The sequence below is a fragment of the Delphinapterus leucas genome, chromosome 1 (assembly GCF_059928025.1).
Source record: "Delphinapterus leucas isolate spDelLeu-1000000601 "Yukka" chromosome 1, BTC_Dleu_Yukka2, whole genome shotgun sequence".
In the NCBI taxonomy this organism is placed as follows: domain Eukaryota; kingdom Metazoa; phylum Chordata; class Mammalia; order Artiodactyla; family Monodontidae; genus Delphinapterus; species Delphinapterus leucas.
In genome coordinates, this window is record NC_143129.1 from 22052209 (window position 1) to 22077729 (window position 25521).

Here is a 25521-nt window from a genome sequence, read left to right on the forward strand (position 1 = left end):
ACTCAATTGTAGCCGGCCACATAATTCACATGCAGAACTATCCCCCTCTGAACTAAATGAATTCTGTTATAATGGAGAGTTGAGACTTGAAAAAATTGCTTACAATTGCACATACAAGTGAAAAAGATAGCTAAGTCTAAATTAAGATGTTGGCTATGAGGTTTCCAATAGGACCTTGACATGACTGGTGACCTACTCATGACATGATCACACCAGTACGGATTTGGAATTCTATTAGTATTACCAGAGGAAAAAAGTCAAGGAGTCATCAAGAAAACAAATCTATATCTTCTACTCCATCAGCCAATTACTGTTGTTAAAGTGGAATTAGATGGGTATTGACAATGCGAAGGGGATAAGGATTAAGCAGATGACTGAATATATAGCAAGCAGAGGTGATCACAGTTCGGATTTTTAGCACTGTTTTGTTTTTGCTGCACAAAGTTTTAAAAAAAAATTCTAAAATAGGAATGTGCAAAGTAGATTAACTACTGCTAATATCATGCCTGACAAAATACAAATCATATTTGCTAACTGGATAATGCACAAATATTTTGACATAAGGTACTATTTTATACAAGTATATATTCAACAGCTTAGCACAGATTTACTAGAAATCTGCACCTGTCTATAAATAAAGGACCCCGGGAAAGATTAAACAAAAGATTTTTTAAAATTTGCTAATAATTTAAGGTAGAAAATTCCCCAATTGCATTTTGAAAATTGTATCTTCTTTTAAAAAGTAAGGATAATACAACTCAACTGATTATAAAAACAAAACACTTCTATTGCATGAGGAGGCAGTATAGTATAATACTTAGGAGTGTGATCTTTGACTTTAGAGAGGCCTAGCTTCAAGTCTGGGCTCTGCCCTTTGCTATATGACCTTGAGGAGATGACTTAACGTCTGTCTTACTTTTCCGCCCTGTAAAAGTGAGGTATAACACCCGCGTCATGTGGCTTGTGAGGATTAAATGACTGTGCTTGTCTAAAAAACTTGGCGTAGCATTCAATTATTGTTAACTTCTGCTATCATAAAAAGTTAGAGCTGTAGCTCTATTGAACTCAGCCAGTTTGTCTACAGAAAAATTCAGTTTTGTTACATGATGATTTGGAATTCCTCAGTTGCTAAGTGGTCAAAGTCAAGGGAATCATAAAAGTATTGGTTATCAATGCCAAGGTACTACAATAGAGACTGTAAAGTTTTACTTGGTACCACTACCCCTACTCTGCAAAAAAAAAAAAAATTCACAAAGCATTGGGCAGATTTGATTTAATGGTGGGAGAAGAATTACCAGCCTAAACTGCGAATAATACCATCAAGACCCAAAAAACAGTTTTGGTGCTATAAAGAGAATTATTTCCTCCACAGTTTGATTAGTTCACTAAATTCTGGTTAAAGTTCCGGGTACCAATTTTTGCCAGTTTCTTCTTCTGTCTAAGTTTTTATCCATTTATACTGATTCTACTGATTGAATAACACTGCCACCTTCCCCTTACTACACAATTCACATATTTTGATATTAAATATATTCATTATAGCATTTGTTCTTTAAAGTCAACTTTAGATGGTATATAACAGAGATGAGTATATTTATGCCAGTCCAAAATATCTATGCAAACTGTAATCAGATGAATATATCAATGAACTTGGATTTATCACTTGATGCTACCAGTTTCTGTTTTCTTAATGTGTGAATATAGATGAGTGATCCTCTCATCCATTCTAAGTCTACAATGACTGATATTCTGAGTTAGTCAAAATATGTAAACAAATTTTTCACTTATAATATCAAAAAGTAACTTTATTCATACCCACACTTAGAAATTAGGGTGGATTGTGCCTATAAGTTTTAAACTCTCATGAAACTTTTCTTGTTTTTCATGAACTGAGGTAACTTCATTTCAGTCTGAGTTTTTAAAAGGTGTAAGTTCTCCTAATCTTAAAGTTCACAAAAGAGTATATAAGGGAATATGACTTAGTTTTGTAATTCAAATAAAATTCAAACAACAATAATTTTACAATAATATAAAAAAACTAAAAATATATTGTTTAAAGAAACAGTAGCAAAGAATGCCAAGAACGTAGTAAGGAATATCAAGGTTTCCAATGGCAATTCACTCAAGAGAAAAATCACAAAAAATGCTAAGAGGCATGAAAGTGTGTTACTAAAATTTTAGTTTCTAGTTTAAAAATAAAATTCTAGTCAAGAATAAAAATGCAGAGAGATGCCTAAACACAGACAAGAAAAAAACCTCTAGCAAATCTAATAAATTTAACTTGCCCTGCCAGATCTTTTCAACTTATTGGAAAATTCGCTTGACTTAATATTGACACAGAGATGTGTAAATCAATACATTCAGAATGAAAGATATATTTTAATTTAAAAATGCTCAGACTGCAGCAGTAAATCTATGCACTTAGCACACAAAAATCATCAAGAGTTTAAATGTTGAGGTATAGTATTGGGATTAACCAACACCTAAAGGTGAATGCCAAATACTACATTTTTACCATTAAAATTTTTACTTTTTATGACACAAATAAGGCAATCTTTACAAAATTTACTGAAATATATTTATAAGCAACAGAAAGAATTTCATTGAGAATCCATCAAAGCCTGCAACCAGGGCACCACCTATCTGCTGTTTAGAAAAAGTCCTATTTTTATATATAACTAGCAAGCTATTGTGAATTTTCCAAATGAAATGAGACCAATAAAAGAAATGAAAGTACCCCCTAATCTCAGTGATTTTCTATGCAGTCAAAAGCTTTAACTGCTATTCAATATGGTAGCCCTCAGACATAATATGTGGCTATTAAATTAAGATGTGTTAAAATATGAAATACACAACAGATTTTGAGTACAAAAAATGTAAAATATGTCATTCTCATTTTTGCTAAAATAATTTTACTAGTACATACACACATTTTCAGAGTACAAAACCAGAAATAATCATGGGTTTCCTTAGGAATGTATTACCTAAGAAAGCCAGACCTAGACAAGCCCCAAAATATAGTTTCTCTATCTCCTTAAATAAATTTATTATATGTGCACAAGTTTAATTTGGTCAATCGCAACATAAATCGAAATGATCTTTAGATTGGGATTCCCTATCTTCCACATACTGCCTGTCAGATATTATAAAAAATGAAAACTAATAATCATAATTCTGATCACTGGTAAAATGACCTTTCAACTCACAAATTTGAAAGTTAGTAGGGAAATGTTATATTCTAAAATCAGTCTGTTTCAAACAAAGAGTTAAGAAGTGTTCATATCTACTAAAGTATATATGATGATAGCCAAAATTTCCCAACTATCTCAAAATCACAGCAAAGAGATCTGCTTCTCACATCTTGCCTGTAATTTCTCTTTATAGTTAGTATATAACTTTGCCTTTAGTAATCATTCTTTTACTCTTATCATCCTTCTCCTTTAAAATCTTTCCCTTCCCCAATTATCCTCTCAGTTACTTAAAAGAGTGGTCCTCAGACCAGAAGCAGCATTGTTATCTAGGAGCTCCTTAGAAATGCAAAATCTCAAGACCCACCCAAGACTTACTGAATCAGAATCTACATTTTAACAAGATCCACCCCCCACCATCCTCCAAGATTTGTCTGGAGACTAAATTTAAGCATCGCTTTAGGCTTACTGGAAAGGATTTCCACCTTCACAGTCTGTTTCTTTTGTCTTCATCCTGTACATCTCTTTACTGGTCTTCAGGTTAACAAGGTTAGAAAGCATCTTAGAAACCACTGATTTCAAACTTTCACGTTACAGATAGGCACACTAGAAATATGTATTAATATCTAGCACAAGAACCTTGCCTAAAAAGGCCCTGATAAATGTCAAGTTCTAAGACAAAGGCAAGAGGAGAAACTGAAGCTAAAAGAGATAAAGGTCTTACAGAAGTTCACACGGTTACTTAGTTGCAGGCCTAAAACAACACTGTATGTCTCATGCTGATTCCAACGTCCAATGCTCCGTCCTGTACATGAGGCTACTAGCAAGACAGGACCAGAGTTTCGGAGAGATTCCAGCCTTCCTCATTCCTCACTGGGATGTGTGGGAGAGTATGCCTCTTGTGCCTGGGTGTGTGTGCACACGAGTGAACACTCACGCTTGCCTAGCTCTGGAGTGCCTTGCAGAGCAACAGTTTTAACCACTGAAAGTATAAAAATTCAAGTTTTATAAACATAGCATCTATTTGTTCAGCTTAAGGCCAAATTTCCTTTTCTACAGTCTTTGATCATCTTCGCTTCTGTCAAAACAGAGGTGGGAATCAGGAGGTAATGAGTAAAGGTTCCGTGAGGTATGTTGAAAACATAGCCGTAAACAGCCTTAACTGGCTTGGGTATTATTACTTGAGTTGGTCACTATTCATTTTCCCCTACTTCTTTTGTCTTTTATATTCCTCTTTCTCTTTCTCACCCTCTTCCTGTTCCATTGCCCTTGCTCCTTTTCCTGTTAGCGAGTGCCACAGAAAAGACAAAGTTGAAAAGTTATTTATACGAAACTTGACACTCTTGGGGAGAAAAGCACTATGCAAATTGTTACATATCATAACTTACAATTCTATAGTATTTTAAACTTTGTACCAAGTATTTTTATAAAGCATTTTCATAAAAATTTTCCTAAAGCTATCATAATACCATAATGTCAAAATGCTTTTGAAAGTGACAGTGAATATAAAGATTGACTCCATATAAGAGTATTCTCTGGACATGGTAAATCTGTTTACATTTTCTCGATTAATAACATATTATGAACAGTTGTAAAAAGAGAAGAAATATTTGGGCAATAAACCCAAAAAATAATAGAAAAGGCAACACCACAATTTACTTTTAAAAAAGCAAAATGCCCAGTATTAAAATTGATTTAAAAAAATTGTAAAGCGTGAATGCTTCACGTGGAAATATTGTGGAGTTAAAAACAACGGATTATATCATGTCTTATCAAAGACCAGAAGAAGGTGACAGGTATGTAAGCAATTCACAGTATAACCAGCCAACAAGACATTAAACAGAGAGAACATCAATAATTTAAATAACTGGGTTGGTTACTTATTCAGCTTTACTCTCAACTAACATTTGAGTATAAAATATAGTTAACTGTAATTAATAGGAGCACCTAGAGGTTGCAGAGTTTATACTAAAACAGAAATAAAACTACTGAAATATACCATTCATTGTTAAGAAAAACATATGTGGATAACTTTATTATAAAAGTGTTAAAAATTAGAATTTTTGAGTCTATAAACTCCTATTTGGGTAGAATTCAGTAAAACATGAGTAAATTAAAGATTACTAACATCTCATAAATAATTACGGCAAGTATTTAGATTGCTCCCATTAACAGATTAGATGAATTAAACAGCAGAATAGACACAGTTAACTGGAAGACAAGGCTGAAGAAATCACAGTACAGGACAGAAAGACAATGAAATGGGGACTAGGAGAAAAGGGTTAAGAGATACCGAGAATAAAATGAGAAAGTGCAACATATCTCTGTCTGGAATCCTAAAGAGATAGAAGATTAATAATGAACAAAAAGCCATATTTAGATAAGGGCTGAAATTTTTTTGAACTGGTTAAAGATAGGAATTACCAGACATAGGAAAGACAACATAAAAGCAGAGTAAATAAATTCACATCTATACATAATGCTGTGAAACTATGAATATCAAAGACCAAAAAAGAAAATCAGCCAGAGGTGGGGAATAACCCGCGATATCTATTATCAGTCTGACAACAGATTTCTCAACAGCAACAATGAATGCCGGAAGAGAGTAATAGAGTATCTTCCAAAAGCTGAGAAAAATTATTTAACCCGGAATTATATATGCAAAAAAACATTTTTTTGTGAACAGGAGTGAAATGAATCCAGTTCCAGATTCAAAACAACAAATTTATCAGTTTTAGAACTTCACTAAAACACCTTCTAAGAACATACTTGAAGAAAAGGATCTTACAAGGAAAATATGACATTTAAGATGAAATGGTAAGGGCTTCCCTAGTGGTGCAGTGGTTAAGAATCCGCCTGCCAATGCAGAGGACACAGGTTCGAGCCCTGGTCCGGGAAGATCCCGCATGCCGCAGAGCAACTAAGCCCGTGAGCCACAACTACTGAGCCCGCGTGCCACAACTACTGTAGCACATGCGCCTGGAGCCCGTGCTCCGCAATGAGAGAAGCCACTGCAATGAGAAGCCCGTGCACTGCAACGAAGAGTACCCCCACGCTCGCCACATCTAGAGAAAGCCTGTGGGCAGCAACGAAGACCCAATGCAGCCAAAAATGAATAAATAAATTTATTTAAAAAAATTAAAAAAAGATGATATGGTAAGAATCTGCTATGTCTTTCAAAGCTAAATAAACTATGTATTAATACTAATGTCTAATCCATGGGTTTATAAAACTAAAAAATTGTACAGCAAGAGAATGTTTAAGTTTGAAGAAGTATGATCTAATTGATGTTCTAAAGTCCCTGTATTGTCAGAAGTCCTGACATTATTATCCACATACCTTAAATTTAACACACAGCTGAGAACTTAATACTTCTTAAACCAGCCAGGCATTTTTACAGGTCTTTATCTTCAGTTATGCTGAACTGAAGCACGAGACTTAGAATTGGATGACCCATGTTTGCTCGCAAAAGGGATCTATGTTGATCTTCACAGGAACTCCACATTCATTCATTCAACAGCCTCACTAATATACTGAGTTCCTAGGATGTGTCAAGCACGGTTCTAGATACTAAAGAGAGAGGCCAACAAGACGGACCTTGAAGAAGAGTACATTCCAGTGGCTGGAGACACTAGACAAGAAAAAAAATAACTTCAGATTATGGTAGGTGCTATAAAGGAAAGAGAGGGCTTCCCTGGTGGCGCAGTGGTTGAGAGTCCGCCTGCCGATGCAGCGGACACGGGTTCGTGCCCTGGTCCGGGAATATCCCACATGCCGCGGAGCGGCTGGGCCCGTGAGCCATGGCCGCTGAGCCTGCGCGTCTGGAGCCTGTGCTCTGCAACGGGAGAGGCCACAACAGTGAGAGGCCCGCGTACCGCAAAAAAAAAAAAAAAGGAAAGAGAGAAGATCATATGAAGGAAGGTAATTAAAAGATGGAGGGAAATAAGAGATCAAAGTAACTTTGCCTAAGACTGTGTAACAGTGGTGAATCAAACAGAGCTCCTTCTAACTTCAAATCTCCTGATCTTTCTACTATATAACACTACCCTTCCTATTTTTTTGTGGAAAGACCTAACCAGTCAAAGGCACAGCTCAAATGCCTTTTCAATACCCGCTAGTAGAAGTGATTATTCTCTTTTTTCTCATCTCAGTAGTGCAACTGGTTTAAGCCTCTACTGTGGCACTTACACTTTTCTCTGCTGTGCATTAGTCTGTACATACCAAATGCCCATAGGACCCTTGAGAGTAGGGACGTGTGTCATTCATTACTTTCGATTTCTGGGACCTGGTACATAGTAAATCTCAATACCTTTTTGCTCTTCAACTCAGTAATGATTTTAATTTTAAATATGGTCACAATAAGTACTATTCATTTATATAAACTATATCTTCTTTGATGAAAGATTTGGGCATGCTTTAAAAGAGACAAGAATAAATACTAAGTGTTTGGTTCTTTGTGGTAGTCCCATGGCCAGTACCACATGCAGTGTTTTTTTCACTTGTTGGCTATCAGATCTTAAAATGTTCTGAATTTGAATACCTTGAGCTAGGGAATGCCCTTACTAGTGTGTGGCTACCTCCCTAAGCTACTTCCCAGATTATCTGCCTGGCCCCTGAAGGCATTTGAGCTTTGGACTCCTGAAGTTAATAAGTAATAATAGTGCCTTTACAGTTCCTAAATCCAAGTCCTACTACATACCTTATTTCAGCTTACCTTTTATTAGCCCTATTTTAAGGATGAGGAAAGTGAAGCTCAAAAAGTGATTTCTCCTATAGGTCACATAGCCAGTAAATCATGGATCTGCGAGAAGTTATTCTGATTTCTGGTTCCACGCTTTTTGCTTGCACTACACCAGTAGTGGTTAAAACGTGGTTCTGTGAGTGATAAAGTGATGGCAGTGGAGACTCTGAATGATAGGAGAGATGCCTCCTGGCATGGAAGTTTCCAGATAAGGTTTTGACTGAAACGTATTTTGATGAACGGGCAAGATTTCTCCAGACTGACATGAAAACTGTGATGTTTCAAACGTAACAATGGTAGGAGCCAAATGACAGACACTGGAAAGTGCAAGACTCATTTAGAATGCATCAACTGGGGGGAATCAGGACGTGAAGATGATGGAAAGATAAGTGGAAGTCCTAATGGCAAAGACCTATAACAGGAAGAAAGGAATTTACATTGTGTTGGTTAAACCAAGGGAAGACACTAATAGGTTTAAGTTAGAAGTCAAATGGGTCACAAAGATCATGTTAGAATTTGAAGAGAGTGGATAACAGCGGGAAAGAGAGTAGAGAAGGAAAGGCTAACCAAGGAGACTAGTTAGGCTATGTCAATGGTCAAGACACTGAACTAGAGAATTGGAGAAAAACAGATTACTAATTGACCTCCTTAAAAACATTCACTTTGCTTGAAAATGGTAAAGTTCACCTGGCAATTCCTAAAACTACGGTTAAAAATGTTAACAAAATTGCAGTCTCTAGGACGAATGTACATTCAACTGAAAAGGTTAGCGAGAGGCAGGTGGGGGAAAATAGAAAAGGATGCTGGACCAAGAATCAGACAACTGACCCTGCTCTACACCTTATTGGTTATGTCAGTTACTTACTTATCTTCTCAGAACCTTAACTTCCTCTTTTGAAAGGAGAACCCTGTTATCCCTTGCAAAACTGAACGCTACCATGCAAAGGTGATAACTGTGATCTTGTAGCTATCGTTATCATCTTCATTACTGACAGTAATAGAGAAAAACTATTAACACTTAAGTAATACATTGACTCTGTATCATTAACCAATGTTTATAAAACCACTAGAGGAATACCACTAAAATCTATTATTGGTATTTTAAAAGGAAGGCATAAGCATTTCAGTTGATCATTTTTATTTAAAAGAGCATGATTTGATTTACTTTCATATCTAATGTGATATGAAAATCAAATTAGGAGGTACACATAAGTCAGAGATTACTTTTAAGGTTTTCACAGCTAGCTAAATTTATTAAAACCTCTAATTTGTTAATACAGAAATTAATCTGGTAAGTACCAATGAGTAACACACTTTATATTAAAGAATCCATATATCAAAAAAATCAGTAAGTTCGCAGCTTTAAAGAAAGCAGCGCTATTTTTAGATGAACAAGTAAGACCTGTAATTCATGTCAGGTCTTTGCCTTAGAAAACATGTTTTCCCCACTGTATAGTTAGCTCAATTAATGAATTCTATTTCAGCTATTGTGGCTATACAAATTACCTTTTTTAACTGCTAAATTAATCATATAGCATCTTATATATTAGCGATGACACAAGTTTGTCAATGAGCTATAGGTTTGATTCAAATTAATGTCACTTTCATCTCTAATAGTATCCCTTCCGAAAATGTATTCTAGAATTTTAGTTGATATAAAAAGTGTTGACTTAATACCAAGCCTCAGAACATGCTGATTGCAAACACATTTTTGTTAAATTTGTGGGAAAGAAAAAACTGATTCTCACTTTCTTTTTAAAATTTTAGGTAATAGTACAGTAGAGGTGTAGGTGGAAAAACAAAAACAAAAAAACCCATATACCAATCTGACCTCACTGTGAAATAGGTAAAGAAAGGTATAAAATTAAAATGACAAAGTCAGTGTTCACCATCCAGTATTTCAACATCTAATTTAAGTCTAATGATAATATTAAGAGTATAAAGAATGGGAAACGCTCATGCGTCATGTATTGAATTAAAAATCAATAACGACTACATTCTAAAACATAGTGTGTGAAAAACCAATCTGATTTCACACTTTTCACACTTAGGATACATTAAAAAAAGAACAATCTGAAAATGTATACACAGAGATTCAAAAAGTGTATCTGGAGATTAATAAGGGGAAAACCTCTGTGTCAGACATAGATAGAACATAGCTGATTATTGTGTTTCCTTTTGGGTTACTGCTATCAACGGAAAAAAAAAGCAGGCTCCCAATGTGATCCTACTCTTCTTTGTACCAGATACTTACATGAAATCATGGTGCTACTCTGTGTATCTCTTTCTCCCCACTTTTTGATTCAAAAATGGATCTATGACAACGATCATCTAATGACCTCCTAAGTGCTTGTTTTATGAATTTGGCCCTTGCTCAAGAAGTTAGACTGAAAAGTCTTTTAATCTCCTTCTGAAAAGAATTTACTGGATTGCATTTAAGTTCAAGTTCAAGGGTATTAAAATGTACAATGGAGAGTGAAAAAGGTGCTCGGTTATAGATTTTAACTTCTTGACTAGAAAACTGACTCAATATAGATTTTCTAATTTACAATGAATCAAAAGAGAAAACAATAGACCATAGCAAAAGTGGCACAAATGTATCAAAAACCAAATGAATAAACATTTGAGGAGATTTATTATTAGAAATTGCAATAAATTTTGGAAAGATGAATTGATTTTAGTTAAAAGGTATAACTGACAATTTATTGGGCGGGAAGATGCATTATTTTCCAATTGTTATCCATCTACAGTAAAACTGATTTGTTTCCTACTGTATTTTATGGAAAAGGAGACTGCAGCTTTCAGTGATTTAGATTAAATGTATTAATCATAACCAGGCACTGTGACCTATATATCTACTATTAAAGAAGATTTTTGACATTTAATTCTGTAGCAATATTTTGGCTCTGTACCACTCTTCCTAAAACCAATTCCTGCTACAGTTGGCAGATTTCTCCCTTTTAATTTTATGAGGCTTAAAGTAGCATTTAACCACCCATGCGGTAAATAATGCGGGATTAGAAATATTTAGTGTTTTGTTTCCCTTTCAGGAGTGGTAATCCATCAAATCCAAAAATGTTCTCTAAAATTTTTCTATATTTTTAGCAATCTGTAATATATGATATCATAAAAATTATAAAATTAAATAAAATGCATTACATAGCCAGAATAGATCTGCTTTTCTAAAGAACTGTGTTAACCCAAAAGAGCAGGTAAAGATCACTTTGAACCAGCAACATGAATCCCTCTTAAAAAAACAAAACAAAGTAAAATAAAAAAATATGGATTAAAACATGATACTTGATTAGAATGTTTTCATTTTATTCCCTTGGGTAATGAATCTTAATGAGTGTGCAAATAATTTCTAGGCAGTTTAACCATTTAATATCCATCTAAACCACACACTATTGAAAGACAAAGTGTTAGAGATAGATAGGAAAACAGTTATTAAACATCTAGTTGTGCTAGGTATTTGGCTAAGTGCTCTATAAATGTAAAAATAAACTTTAAGTTTAGTACATCATATGGTGCACATTTGCCCCCAACAAATAAAACTGAATCCATAAGTTTTTCAAACAAGTGAGGCACAAGACAAAAATGAAATGCTTAACCTACAGAAGTTAATATTTCTAAATATAATTTAGAATAGTAACAAAACACCTTTACATTTAACATGTGAGCTTAAAAAGAATTAAAAACTTCAGTAAAAAAATACAATTCTGCTATGAAATCAAAATAACCACTGGAAGTAACACTGACTTTAAACAAAATCAAATTCCAATTTTTAAATTTTCATTTATATGAAATGTTAATTTTGCTTATTAATGAATCCAAATTATTACAATAATCACACTATAACTGCATGTGGTACTCTGAGATACATCAAAGTAATAAAGTAACTTGTCCAATGAGTAATTATCTATATTTAATCTATATATAAAACAAATGGCCCAGAAATGAGTAAAGTCTGTAATTCACTCAAGACACATTGATGCCATACATTCATAGTAGGAACATCTAACTTCTTCATGCATATTCATGTCTTAATTCACTTTTAACAGTTCATGATTATGATTGTTATGAAAATAAGTGTATGTCCTCAAAGTGTCTAAATGAAATCAAAGTGTCTAAATGAAACCACCTACCAGAAATAAGAGAATGTAAAAACAAAATATGTGTATGTGTGTGTTTGTAAAGGCCCTTTTTTCATATATAAAGTGTCTGCCTTGCCCTTCCTGGCTTCATAGTGCTACACTGCAGAGCTGGGAGTTACACATTGGGAAAAATAGGAGGAAAGAAAATTCATCCAGTCAGCTAGACAGCCAGCACCTCTAAGTAACATCACAATGGAAAGTAAAGGCATTTCAAGAACAATCATATGATCAACATACACAATAATGTGTTAAAAATGTGTTAGTAATATATACGACACATACAACAATTTGCTGAGGAAGCAGGATGACTCTGAGATTATGTTCAATCAAGGAAAGAGTTAGTTTAATTGGTTTTTCCTATAAACAGACAATTCCAAAGATTGGGCCTGTACTAGTGCTTTAAGAGGCTAAATGAGGAAGTAGGATTAGGGAAAAGTTGTGATGTTAATAAATATGAAGAAAGCTAATGCCAAATTCATAGCATGAATTATTTACTTCAATACAATTTGCAGCAACTTAAGAATTCGACGATAAAAATTCGTAAACCTTTCCTCAAAATGAGAACCCAATCAAATTTTGAAATGGACCACTTTCACAAGTTGACAAGAAATTTAAATGTCAAGTCTCACGGTATTTTCAAAAGCTAACATTCTAAAAAGCTAAATCATTATAGCTCCAGCTAAAATACAGAAAAGAGAATAACTTCTGAAAATTTTCGTATGCAAAAGGACTGGAGTTCAGAAGACCTGGCTCTGATTGTTCATAATGAAGCTAACTCTTTGAAAATCACTGAGTCCACACAATGGAAATTACAGTAATACTTATACCACAGGATGGTGGAGTCTATAAAGATGTCCTTTACAAAACATTTAATGCTATTTTAATATTTATTGCTGTCACTAACCTTTTTGGATATGGAGAAACCTAACTGATAGGTAACAAAAAAATTTACCTTTTAATAAATTTGAGAAAGAAAAGATTTAAATATCAGCGAGGACCTAATAAGTTAAATCAACAGATAATACAGGAAAGGAGAGAAAACATATGTGAGGTGAAAACAGAAGAGCTGACAGGAGGGATGGACAGCATATTTACAATGTAATGTAATGATGAAAAACTATTACACTGAAAAATAAAACATGTATCCAATTCAGTAGATTTAACTTGATCAAACACAGAGTAATTATTTACCCAATATATTCATTAAATCAACCAAACTATATAACTAAGATGTATTTTATTTCAGCAGGCCACTAGGCCTATCAACTTTTTACAAATTAAAAATTCATTGGAAATATTTTTACCCTTGAAGGGGAAGTAGTATAGCTTGAAGGCTAAGACTTTGGGGAGTGGGTCATAGGGCCAGAGTTTAAATCCTGACACTACTGATTACAAGCTGTGAACTTGAATAAGTCATTTAAGCCATTTGCCCCTGTTCCTGGCTTATAAAATGGAGAGGAGAATAATATTTATCTCAGTAGCCTTTTTTTGAACATTAAATGAATTAACATACATAGAGAGATTAGAACACCACCTGGCAAATAATAACTCAATAATGTTAGCTAATATAATTAATAGTAACCAAATATTTCTGTCCTTAAATATTAGCTACATAAAATAAAAGCTGATCGAATTATTTAATAATATACTAAAATGAAATATTATGCAGCCAAACAAATGAATAAAAAATAGGTATAATTTATAATCTCTCAGACTTTTTTTTAAAGTTTAAAAACCAAGGTTCAGATTAATCGATGCTGTATGTGCACAGATGGGTATGGGAAGAACTGGATGTGGGACAAAGACTTTCCACTGGATACCTTTTGTCCTATTTATCCTCTTGTCCTTTTGTCCTCTTAAAACCTGTGAATCTATTACTTAAAAAAGAAGAAAGAAAGAAAGAAAACAAAAGAAAAGAACACTAGCTAGCACTTCCCGGTAAACATAACCCACTAATCACACAATGCAGCTCCCTCTCAAAACCCCACTAAAATGACAGTAAAGAATAACAAGGTATAACTCCACAAGGACAAAGCGGATAGGAAAGAAGATACCACCAGACAAGCAGAGTCAACAAAATCACAGAAGAAAATGAAATGGATGTGTGGCTGGCAGCTCAGCTTTCTCTAGCAAAGGGGTAGGGAGAGGGGGCGATAAAAAGTAAGTTGACTGAAGCAGCAGACTCCAGAAAGGTTCAGAAATTGGAGGCACCAGACACCTCTTCAACAGGGAATTGCTGGAAAATTTAATTTTTTAAATTGATCCCTAATCCCAATCCTTGGCCACACAGTCATACAGTGTTACCACCCCTTCCCTATATCCTAGCAGAAGCACAAACAGTGTATAAGACACTGTTAAACTAGAAAGGGGCTATACCTATGGGCCACATGATATACCTTTACTAAAATTAAGAGAATTCAGTGAAAGTCTGCAGACTGAGGGCTCCCTGCCCTCTACTTTGCAATCAGAATGTTGGTCAGTGGAGTCAAAACACTAGTCCACTCCCCCACTCCACACGCCTTGAGGCAGGAGATTACTTATTAGGGGGTTATTTCGAAGGAAAATCCCTATGGATAGCAACATTTAAGAATTACCCAACCAAAAGGTGAGCATCTGTACACTGGGCATCCAAGCAGCTTTTTAGTGCTCTCTCAAATGGAACCTTATCTGCATCACATCACTAAGTACATAAAAGGACAAATTAAAAACAACGAAGAGGGAATTCTGTGGTGGTCCAGCGGTTAGAACTCCGTGCTTTCACTGCCGAGGGCCTGGGTTCAATCCCTGGTCAGAGAACTAAGATCCCACAAGCCATGCGGCATGGCCAAAAAATTAAAAAAAATAAAAATTAAAAACAATGAAGAACTTAGATACTAATATTGGTAGGAAAGGATGTTACTTAAGGTTGTACTGGCCATGTAACTAGTGGTGGAAAACTCCCTAAAAGCATAAGGTAATACCCAGTAAATCCCTATCAACATTTAAAAAATTTTTAAACACATACTATGGGCTAGGAGCTGGACCCCTGTCACTCGGGTGCTACACGTACTTGGGGACACAATGCAAACATAAGAAGACGAGTAAGAGTATAAAATGGAAAGGTCACCCATTAATGAATGAAAGAATGGCAGAGACAGCAGATGCAATGGCATTTCAGATGATGCAGTGATCTCTGAAGTGTGAGGAGTTGGGGAAGCTTTTGACAAAAAGGTATGGAGCCTGAACTGTTCCTTGAAGGATATGAATCTACCAGTAAGAAGAGGGGTGCACTGTTGTGAGCAAATGTAGAGAAGGAATGAATATGACCGAGTAAGGGAAGGTTGATGGAGGGGTGGGGACGCTGTGAACCTAAGACCATCTGGAAAGGAGTGAAGTATTGTATATAGGTCACAGGTAAGCAGTGAAGGTCAGAAGGAACAAACCTGAATTTGATGATAAAGGCGTGAAAACTATTTTTTGACTAGGGTATAAGCATGTTTTAAAAATGTTTCCTTGGAGTTACATGTGATACGGATTAGAGGGAGGAAAACCGGAAGGAAGAGAGACCAGGGAGGAGACTAATGTACTATCAAAATGTAAGGTTAGGAGTAACTACACTAGGGCAGTGATAGATGAAATTTGGAAAGAAAGGGTTAATATGACAAACAAGGAAAGAAATGAGATTCAGACGTGTCTAGGTGTGGAAAGAGTGGAGGAAGATAGAGATAACACATAAAACTAAAACTTTAAATGAAGAATGAAAAACTAGTTAGGATCAGTGCGTCCCTTAGCAAACACTAGGTCTCTTCTCTCTCTCTCTCTCCCTTTCCCAATTAATTTTTACTAGCCAAACTGCAAGGTGCTGGGGGACAAAGACATATCTCACTTCCCACAATGAAAAGATCACAAGCCACCATTACATGTGCATACAGCTGAACCAAGAAATCTATGGCTGAAAACACAATTAAGCAAGACATCAAGTTTCTGAGTCAGAGGTCACATATACTTATTTATTCATCCAACAAATGATATAAAATACTCCTTTAAAACATATTTGTGGATCAGAAAATTAAAAGAATCTATCAAAGATATATGTAAATGAAATGGCATGAGATGAAATCTAAGTATTAACTTTATTTTCAGGATTATGTAGTTTTTAAAGAAGCATTATTAGACTACAGTACAGGAAACCCCTTTTATTTATAAGACTTCTTTGTGAATTCTCAGTTGTTCAAATTGACCTTCAGTTGGAGGATTTGCAGGTGACTTCAATATAGAAAGTACCTGTTAAATATTATTTGGAAGTGTTCTACCCATCATTGATTCTGAACTTTTCTGATATTAGATACCTGACATATCTGAAGGCAAATTAGAAAACTGAGTTTTATAGACCATCAGAATAATTCTATCAACAACATAAAAGACAGAAAACCAGAGTGAAAGCTTTGAAGAAAGTGAAGTGTTTGCAGCATTTCTGTTTCCCTGATTTTGATTAAAAAAAAGAAACCAAGAAAAATATTGGGAACTCTGGCAATGTCACCATAATTTTAAAGAGCAACAAGGAATGGAATCTTAAAAATAACACAAATGAATCTACATACAAAACAAAAACAGGCTCGGAGACATAGAAAACAAACTTATGGTTACCAAGGGGAAAAGATAAATTAGGAGTATGGAATTAACAGATATAAACTACTATACATAAAATAGATAAGCCACAAGGATTTACTGTTGCACAGGGAACTATATTCAATATCTTGTAATAACCTATAATGGAAAATAATATGAAAAAATGAACATTCATAACTGAATCACTTTGCTATACATCTGAAACTAACACAATATTGTAAATCAACTATACTTCAATAAAAAAAATATATCTCACAAAAGGACAATCAATGTGATTCTACTTACATAAAGAACCAAAACAGGATTTAGGAATACATATGCATGTGGTAATTTTTAATGTCAGAGGGCTGAGATACACAGAGGAATTAGAATCTTCTGTTTCTGAAGGTGGGTGATGACAATACGGGTATTTGTTTTTCTGTTATTCTGTAAACTATACATTTATATCACCTATGCACCTATCTTTGTACAAGATATTTCTCAATAAAAATCATGCCATACATCAAAAAAAAAAAAAAAGGCAACAAGGAAATGGGTCTTCAGTCTACATTTATGGAGTCAAATAGTTACCAACCAGCAGTCTTAATTTCTAAAAAGAGCGTTTTAGAACATATTGCAAAGGTTTCTTTTTTCTTTTTTATTTTTTGATCGTGCTGTGTGGCTTTCAGGATCTTAGTTCCCAGACCAGGGACTGAACCCGCACGTTCCCTGCAAATGTTTCTTAGGATACGACAGAGAAGAAAAATATTTAAATGATAAGCATCATAATCTTTATAAGAAGTATTTTTTAAAACCGCAAATGTTTGCAATCCAATGTTTTTAAGGAGATTCATTAAAAAGTCCATAGATAATTTCTTCAAAAAAAAAGAAAAAAAAATCAATCTTAAAACAAGCCATTTTTTTACTAATAAAGTGAATGACCTAAGAATTTGTATGCAAGTACCAATGTGAAAAAAATGAAAAGAAAGCACGGCATTTCATGATCTTTAAAAATGTAATCAAAAGACTGGTTGCCCTGCATAACATTTAAGTAGCCATTAAAGCATGAGAAAAACTATTAGAATATTAAAATATTACATTTCTGAACATACATTATGATTTAATCTAAAGGGGAAAACCAGAATAGTATATAAATATTTGGCACCTGCAAACTTTCTTTAAATAAAAAACAAAACAAAACATTCAAAAGCACCAGAAGTAATACTGTACTTTACAAATAAAAGTGTCCTTTTGCCATTTGCAGGCGCACGTTTTGTGGACATTTAAAAGCTGTGGTCAACCTGGTCTAGAATCAGGAGAGATGTCTAGGACATAACCCAACTTCCTGAATGAACAGGTGTGAGTAATGCACACTCTTGTATAACCCAACTTCCTGAATGAACAGGTGTGAGTAATGCACACTCTTGTTTCTTTCCCCATGTTGTTAATAAAAGCAATGAGAGGAAAAGGCACTAGATCGACCAAGGCTGAACATTATTCCAGCCTGCAAATCATGTTCTCTCCAATCACCTTCATATCCTGTAGTTCACTATTACATTACCCTGTTTAATTTTCTCCGTGGCCATTTTTACGTACTCACCCTCCTCCCCAACCAAGTTTATTTTTACTTACTAAAATATAAGCTCCAGGGAACCTTGTCTGCTTTATTCACCATTGTAATCCCTGAGACCTAGAACAGTATCTAGCACATAGTAGAGGCTCAATAAATACTTGTTGAATGAATGGATGCTACCCAAAGGTTGATCAGAAAATCAGATCTGGTAAAATAAAGGGTTCAGTCGACTGTGGATCCCACCTCCTAGGGGAACAGCTAGAGAGCTTTAGACTCCTGATATAGTCTTAACTTGTAACCACCCAATGTACGCTGTATACAACTGTCCATGTGATCTTTCAAAAGACAAATCTGATCCATTTAACCCCCCAGATATTACATCAGTTCACATGCATTCCCGCGGACCGCAAAAGTCTGAAATGATATAACTCCTGCCTACCTTGCCAACCAAACCCTGTCTACCGTATACTCAACACAAGCATACCTTATATTTCAGCAACACTGGATTCAGTTTCCCGAATATTCCACGCTGTTTCAAACTTAGACTTGCCCGTTCATGTTTTTCTGTCTGCCAACTCCATTCCCAATGAGTTAGTGAGCTCCAACTCATACTTGCAGTCCCAGCTAAAAGATCTTCCTCCTGTGTGAAGTCTACCCAGAATTTTGCCAAGTTCCATTAGAAAGGGGAGGAAAGGAATAAGAGAAATACAGAGGATACAATCACAGTTGAACTGAAGTAGAAGTGTGACAGAGGCCAGGCATGTTACACAAGATTGGAGGGATAATGAAGAACCACGGAGGGCAAAGCAGGGAGAACAAGATGAAACAGAGAGCAAGGAAGCAGGCCTGAGCCGGCTAATGCTAGAGATCAAGAAGAAGGGATCAAAAACTACCTGAGAAACAAAGAAAAGGGTTAGAAAGTTGGATGTGGGTGCACAGTGGTTAACCTGATGGAAGCAGTAAAACATTTTAATGATTATTTTTATTGTGGCACACACCTTGACTGCTCACTATTCAAGACAGCAAAGAATGCTGCAAGGATTTCAGAAGAACTCATACTTCCAACAGCATTTTGTAGGAAGGAAGAGTTTTTTATGAAGAGAAATTATTTTTTATTTATCAGTAGCATGACAAAAGAATAAATGTCCAGACTGCATTAATTCTGGTTTACTAATGGTAAAGGAAAAGTTAAATGTGTAAGTTGTAAACATTAACCTACATTACAGGGATGTTCTTAGGATTAAATGAATCAGAGTATATAAATAGCACTTAGAAAAGTATCTGACATATAGTAAGCATTGTAATAAGTGCTTGCATTCATTGCTAACATTCGCTTTGCCAGGTTCCAGATTTCTGAAACATCACAAACCGAAGAACAATATATGAAGCCAAAGCAATTCTAGTACTAAGTTATCAGGGAAGCAAGCATAAGTAGTTTAAACAGATGGAGGAAAAAGTATATGTGGCCAAATTTGACGGTATTAAAATACCAAGATTGAACATATGTTTATATAATTTTTCCTAAAGGATTTTTAAGACTAAATATGGAGAACAGAATAAGCATTCAAATACCTGCTGAATGAATGAATGTATTATTATATATCTGTACTATTTGAATTTGTATATATTATACAAATATTCTACTTTTAGTAAAGTGTAATATAATACAAATATTATATTTGCATTATATACAAATATATATATATTATTGTAATATAACACAAATATTATACAAATATTCTACTTTTAGTAAAGTGTAATATAATAAAACTAAATATCATTATTAATACAGATACTATTTTTAATGGGACAGAATACAAAATTGTTAGATTCATATTTTCAAATATCAAGTATGGATATTAAATTTATATGACATGAAATATAAAGTTGTGAATAATCACATTGAAATAGAGAATTTTAACTCAAAGAAGAGAAACTGTTAAAATGTCTTCTGTAAAAGAAATATTTATTATAAATCTATTAAGCAGTACTTTTCAATGACATAATATCTACTTTATCTCAAAATAAACTCTAAGAAAAAAATATAAGTTTCTAGTGTGAAATGTGGAGCTCATGTTGACTTTGAGATAAGATTAAGAACTAAATTATTAACATACATAGTAACAGATTAGAATATACATGATACAATGTATATTTAGAATATAAAAAATTCTAAACATGTATTCTTTTTGTATTCTGCAAAGTATCCAAAAATGCTTAAAGGATACAAATGAATATCAATTCACAGAGATTATAATTAAGCATTTAGTTATTGAATTCCATTGAAAAATATTAGATAACTAGTTAACACATGGTCAAATTACAGTTGAAGACATATGCTGGGAATATATTAAAAAATCATTTTAGGTCTGTTTTCTGTTATAAAATTTCTCCTTTATCTTAGACTAGGCTAAAAGAAAAGTTTATGTAGTTCCCTTATTTAAACCAAATCCACTTAAAATGGGCCTCCTGTTGTAAAAGGCTATAAATCGGACTAAATATTTCTACTCTAGTATCCTAAGAAACAATAAAACAACAGTTGAGTAAGACATACAGAGTAAATCACTATAGTATCATTATCAATATGCCACTCATGATATCCTGTCTTCTATGACTTCATAAAAGGGAAAAATATTATAATATTCCTTTCTCTTACAGAATTGACTCGAGTCTGAACAGATATGTTACTGCATTGTTGAATACAAACAATATGCTTATTGTATAGCATGACAATTTAGATTAAGGATTGATGTTCCATTTTTTTTCAAATATTTAAATTTGATAAACATGTATTAAATAGTCAATAAAATCAGATTCATTTTCTTTGCTAGAATAACCACCACCACCATCACCATTATACTTTTTCTCATTCCAACCATACAAAAAAACTGGACTGAAACAATTATAAAATCTCAAGACAGAACCCTATAACCCTTATGTACAATTCTTTATGTAATATTTATGTTGGATTTCAGGTACTATATTTTAAATGGAGCCATTTATTTCCTGATCTTTCAACAGACTACTCAATTTGAATGCTAATTTAGATAAATGTAACACTGTGGAAAGACCATCCATTTCAAGAAAAGAAGATCAAGATCTCTCATCCACAGAACACACTGATTAATTAGGATGCTTAGGGGTAGCACATCTCAGCTAACTTAAATGCTATGCTTAAGTCAGGTTAATCGGATTCACTTTGCCAGTACAGTATCCCAAAACTGATTCTGGGACGGTTCATTATTCTGAAGATTATCATTCTGAATTGTACCTGATGCACAAATTCTGGAAATACAAGAGATTCAGGCTGAATCTCCTGGATAATGGCCCCATAATTATTATTTCCTTAATTCTCCTAAAAGAGGTGAATATAAGAGGCTGATTAGTTGGGCTCCAATAACCTAGCGCCTTATTCTAACAGAAGGACAGCAATAGTTAATTCCTCTTAACATTAAATTCTCAGGAATTTATCTGGATTCTCCCTTCATGTACATGGACAAAATTACTTTTAAGAATCAGATAACTCTGGACCAAAACCTCCTAAACAGTGCCGGTCTTTCTACAAATAAACAGCTTAATAATTGCGGCGATTGGGGTAGGTGGGGTGGAGAGGAGAAATTTAGAACAGGTTTTTTAGTTTGCAGTTAAGTTTTGAGATTCGATGCAGTGTCTGTCAGTTTAAAATTCATTCAAAATTATTCTTCACAGACCATATTAAACACAAGGGCCGGCTCAAATATGAATGAGGTACAAAAGAAACACAAAAGGCTGCAATCAAAAGCACTTTAAATATTAAACATGAAGGGATATTATATATAAAATATGAACAGATAAGTTTTAAAGTCTAAAATTCTGCGCTTTGACCCATGATCCAACTATTCTTTGCAACATGAGCTTCTGTGTTTAATATATCTAATAATATGTGTGACTATCATTTATTTAATATACACTATGTGATAAAGATGGTGCTGGACCCATTATGGAAACACAATCTCATTTAATCCTGACAACACTTCTGCAAAGTAATCACTGTCCCCATTTACCAGAAAGAGAAAATGAGGTTCAAATTGTAATTACAAGTAAAAAGAAGAATCAGAGTGGGGATTCACCAACGTCTGACTTCAAAATCTGTAAATTTTCTACAATATCACTTTGCTCTTCTACAAAACTAACTGGAGTCGATCCTCACTCCAACTTGTAGGTCCTACATATGCAAATTTGCATATCCACTAAAATTTATTTGTAACCCCCAAATCAATACTCATAGTGCTTTCACGGTCATTCACAGACGTGAGAAAAGCAATGAAAAACTTGAGTCACCTGAGGCACATGTGCATGCACTACTGAAGTCAAACAAGGCAACACTGCTTTCTTGTTTTCAGCTCTTAATACCGTAAACAAGTGTCCTTTTTGTGGTTTATTTAGTGCCATGTTTTCCACCTTTTCGCGCTTTCTTTGGTGATTCGCTGTGTTAAATGGTCCCCAGGCATAAGGTTGCAGTGCTGTTTGCTGCCGCTAAAGCACAAAGAATGCTGTGCTGTGCCTCACGGAGAAAACACACGTATTAGATAAGCTTTGTTCGGGCACAAGCTATAACGCTGTTGGTCATGAGTTCAATGTGAATGGATCCACAATATATGTTAAATAAGGTGTTTTTAAACGAAAACATACATAAAACAAGGCTATGCATTGATCGAATGATGAAAATGTCACGACCAAAGGCTCACAGGAACATAACCCTGCGTTTCTCTCAGGAGCAATGGTTCAGCATTCTCTAATTCAGTGTTGCCAGCAACTTTATAGAACATTACTATGGTGAATAATGAAAACTCTGATTGAAAGTTTTTCTCCAAAAATGTTTACATTAATATTTCAGTAAAAGATTCTCCTTCTGTCATTTCCTTCAAAGAACATCATTATTTTTTGTAGTCATCACCCATCTGTTTAAGAAAAAGAAACCCTATGCTGTCATTCCATTTAATGGGTTGCAGCTACATGTGTCTGACTTTGCTCAGGAAACTCATCTCTCTTAAAAGCAATCTGGCTTTCCAATGTGAAAGTCTAAGGAATTAAGTTTCATTTCTTACTACCGGATGTCAGAGATACTGTTTAAAGATGACTGTTTCATGAGATTACGATTTTTAAGACTAGATGGTTACATGTAATAGGGACAGTACAAGCAACAACAACAACAAAAAACTTAGCATAGGAATTTAAAAATATCAGCACAAATTGGAACTCTTACCTTTCTTGCCCAAGTCAGATATTTTATTGGAAAAAAAAAAAAAAGATTACAGTACTTAAAACTCCAAACAAGGACAATTCAGAATTGAAAGAAAGAAAACCTGAAGGAGCCCATTGTCTTCAGCAAAATTTTGAATACAAAAAACATGGACCAGGAAAACAGTTTGTGGCCTAACGCACTAGTTCCATGACAAACACCATATATAGTATATCTCCATCAAGTGAAACTTAATCACCTTTTTACAATTGAGAGAGGGAAGGCAGCTTTTACTATGGTTAAGCCATGTATCATCAATACCATGAAGCTAGCCTATCAGTTGTAATAGCTTCTATAAAATACCACAGTGAGATTGCAATAAGCCTAGAAAATGGGCTACAAATCCCAGCTATGCTCAAGCAAGCAGTGAACCAAAAATAAAAATCGGTAAAACTGAACCAAGAGCTAGATAGCATTCATCTAGCTTCACGATTGGTAAGGCAAAGTTCATAGGCCAAGGTTTTAAAGTGACTTATTCAGATCTAAAAGACAGTCGTTATACAAAATAAAAACATTTATGTAAATTCAGGAAAAAAATCACGAAGTTTCACTCCAAAGGACATAGCACAAAAAAAGCTTACTTACAATGACCGAATACCATATTAATGTCCCTCTAAAATATCACTTTAAATATGCAAAGGTAAAGAGACTCAAAGTTGCACTTTATCACTTTTAATCTCTCCAGTTTAGACAAGCAATCTAAAAGATGTCACACATTCTTACTTAATACATTTGCTGGAATCTTTCAGATTGTAACTTTAGGTAAAGAAAATGTCAACTTTAAGTTTCTTTTCCAATCATCATATTTAAATTAGCCATTAAATGCTGAATTAACAATTAATCCATACAATAATATAAAAATACATGTATTAAATCACAATTTTCATCGATTATAAGAACTTAATAAAAATATTAATCATTTTAATATAACCATTTTGAAGAACTGGGCTGAATGTAGTATAGTATCTAAATTATACCATCAATAGAAATGTTACATTTTCCCTTCTGCTTGGTGAAAATGAGCTCATGCAAGTATTTTTGACACTCACAGTGACACACACATTTGCCATTCTAAGGATGTGTAAGCAGCTCTCACTTTTAAACATGACAATATGATTCAGTCATACAGTATTTGTTGAAATACCAGCTTTCACATGAGTTCAATACGCTCTAAGCAAGAATGATCATTTTGACGGTTTCAGGTATCAGACAGAGAAGATAATTTAAAAGGTAAGAGTAAATGATTCCACTAGCACAGACTAGTTATCACCGTGACTAGTTTAAAACTAAGATTTTTCCAAGTACAATAAAAACTGTACTATAAAATACAATGGGTTTGCAATACAGAGCAGATTATCCAAGTAGAAAGCAAACTTGAACAAAATACAAACTCTAGCAGATTATCAACCTTACCTATTACTCATCTTAGCCCTTGTTAAAATACCCTGAGTAAAATGCAAATATTTTAAATAATGTTGGCTATATAAGATTTCTCTAAAAATGAACCATAAATGTCAATGCATCATGTTTTTAAATTTACAACAGTCAGATATGTAAAAATGAGTTCTTATCCAGTCACAATATAAACATTAAGGAATACTGATGTGAGATCTGGAAGTTTTTAATTCTCTAGCTTTTGTTAGCATTTTGGCAAAGCAAGTGATACATAAATGGTTTCAATGTAAAAAAAAAATCATAAAAGAGAAAAATATATAAGATTTACAGTAGTTTCTATCCACCCTGGGCCAACCTAGATCCCTAAAAGCCTCCCCCATCAGATTCACTTCTGACTAAAGGAAGAATACCAGTCCTCCAGCAAAAACAGCCCCATCTTTTCATCAAAGAGGCTCTCACTTCAGTGATATTCCTCCAGGGGAAGAGGACAGGAGCCAGGTTCCCTCGAATGTCATTCCCCAGATGTTCAAAACGTAACTAATTTATTAGCATTAGAAGATTTGGTTTATAGGGGAATCTCACTGGTCCAGTTTGTAGCCTAC

At 34.3% G+C, this 25521-nt stretch overlaps 1 protein-coding gene across 9 annotated transcripts in view; it reads right to left on the minus strand.

Moving 5' to 3' along the window:
• Positions 1–25521, minus strand: part of GPATCH2 (G-patch domain containing 2) — a 187991-nt gene that overhangs the window by 143552 nt on the left and 18918 nt on the right. Inside the window, exon 6 of one of the 9 annotated variants that reach the window (XM_022579239.3) lies at positions 810–25517. The exons of the other annotated variants lie outside the window; for them this stretch is intronic. Coding sequence (XP_022434947.1) covers positions 25485–25517 — 33 coding nt within the window. The 3' untranslated portion in view covers positions 810–25484. Of the gene's footprint in view, positions 1–809; positions 25518–25521 lie in introns of those variants that run through there. 9 annotated transcript variants of the gene reach the window in all.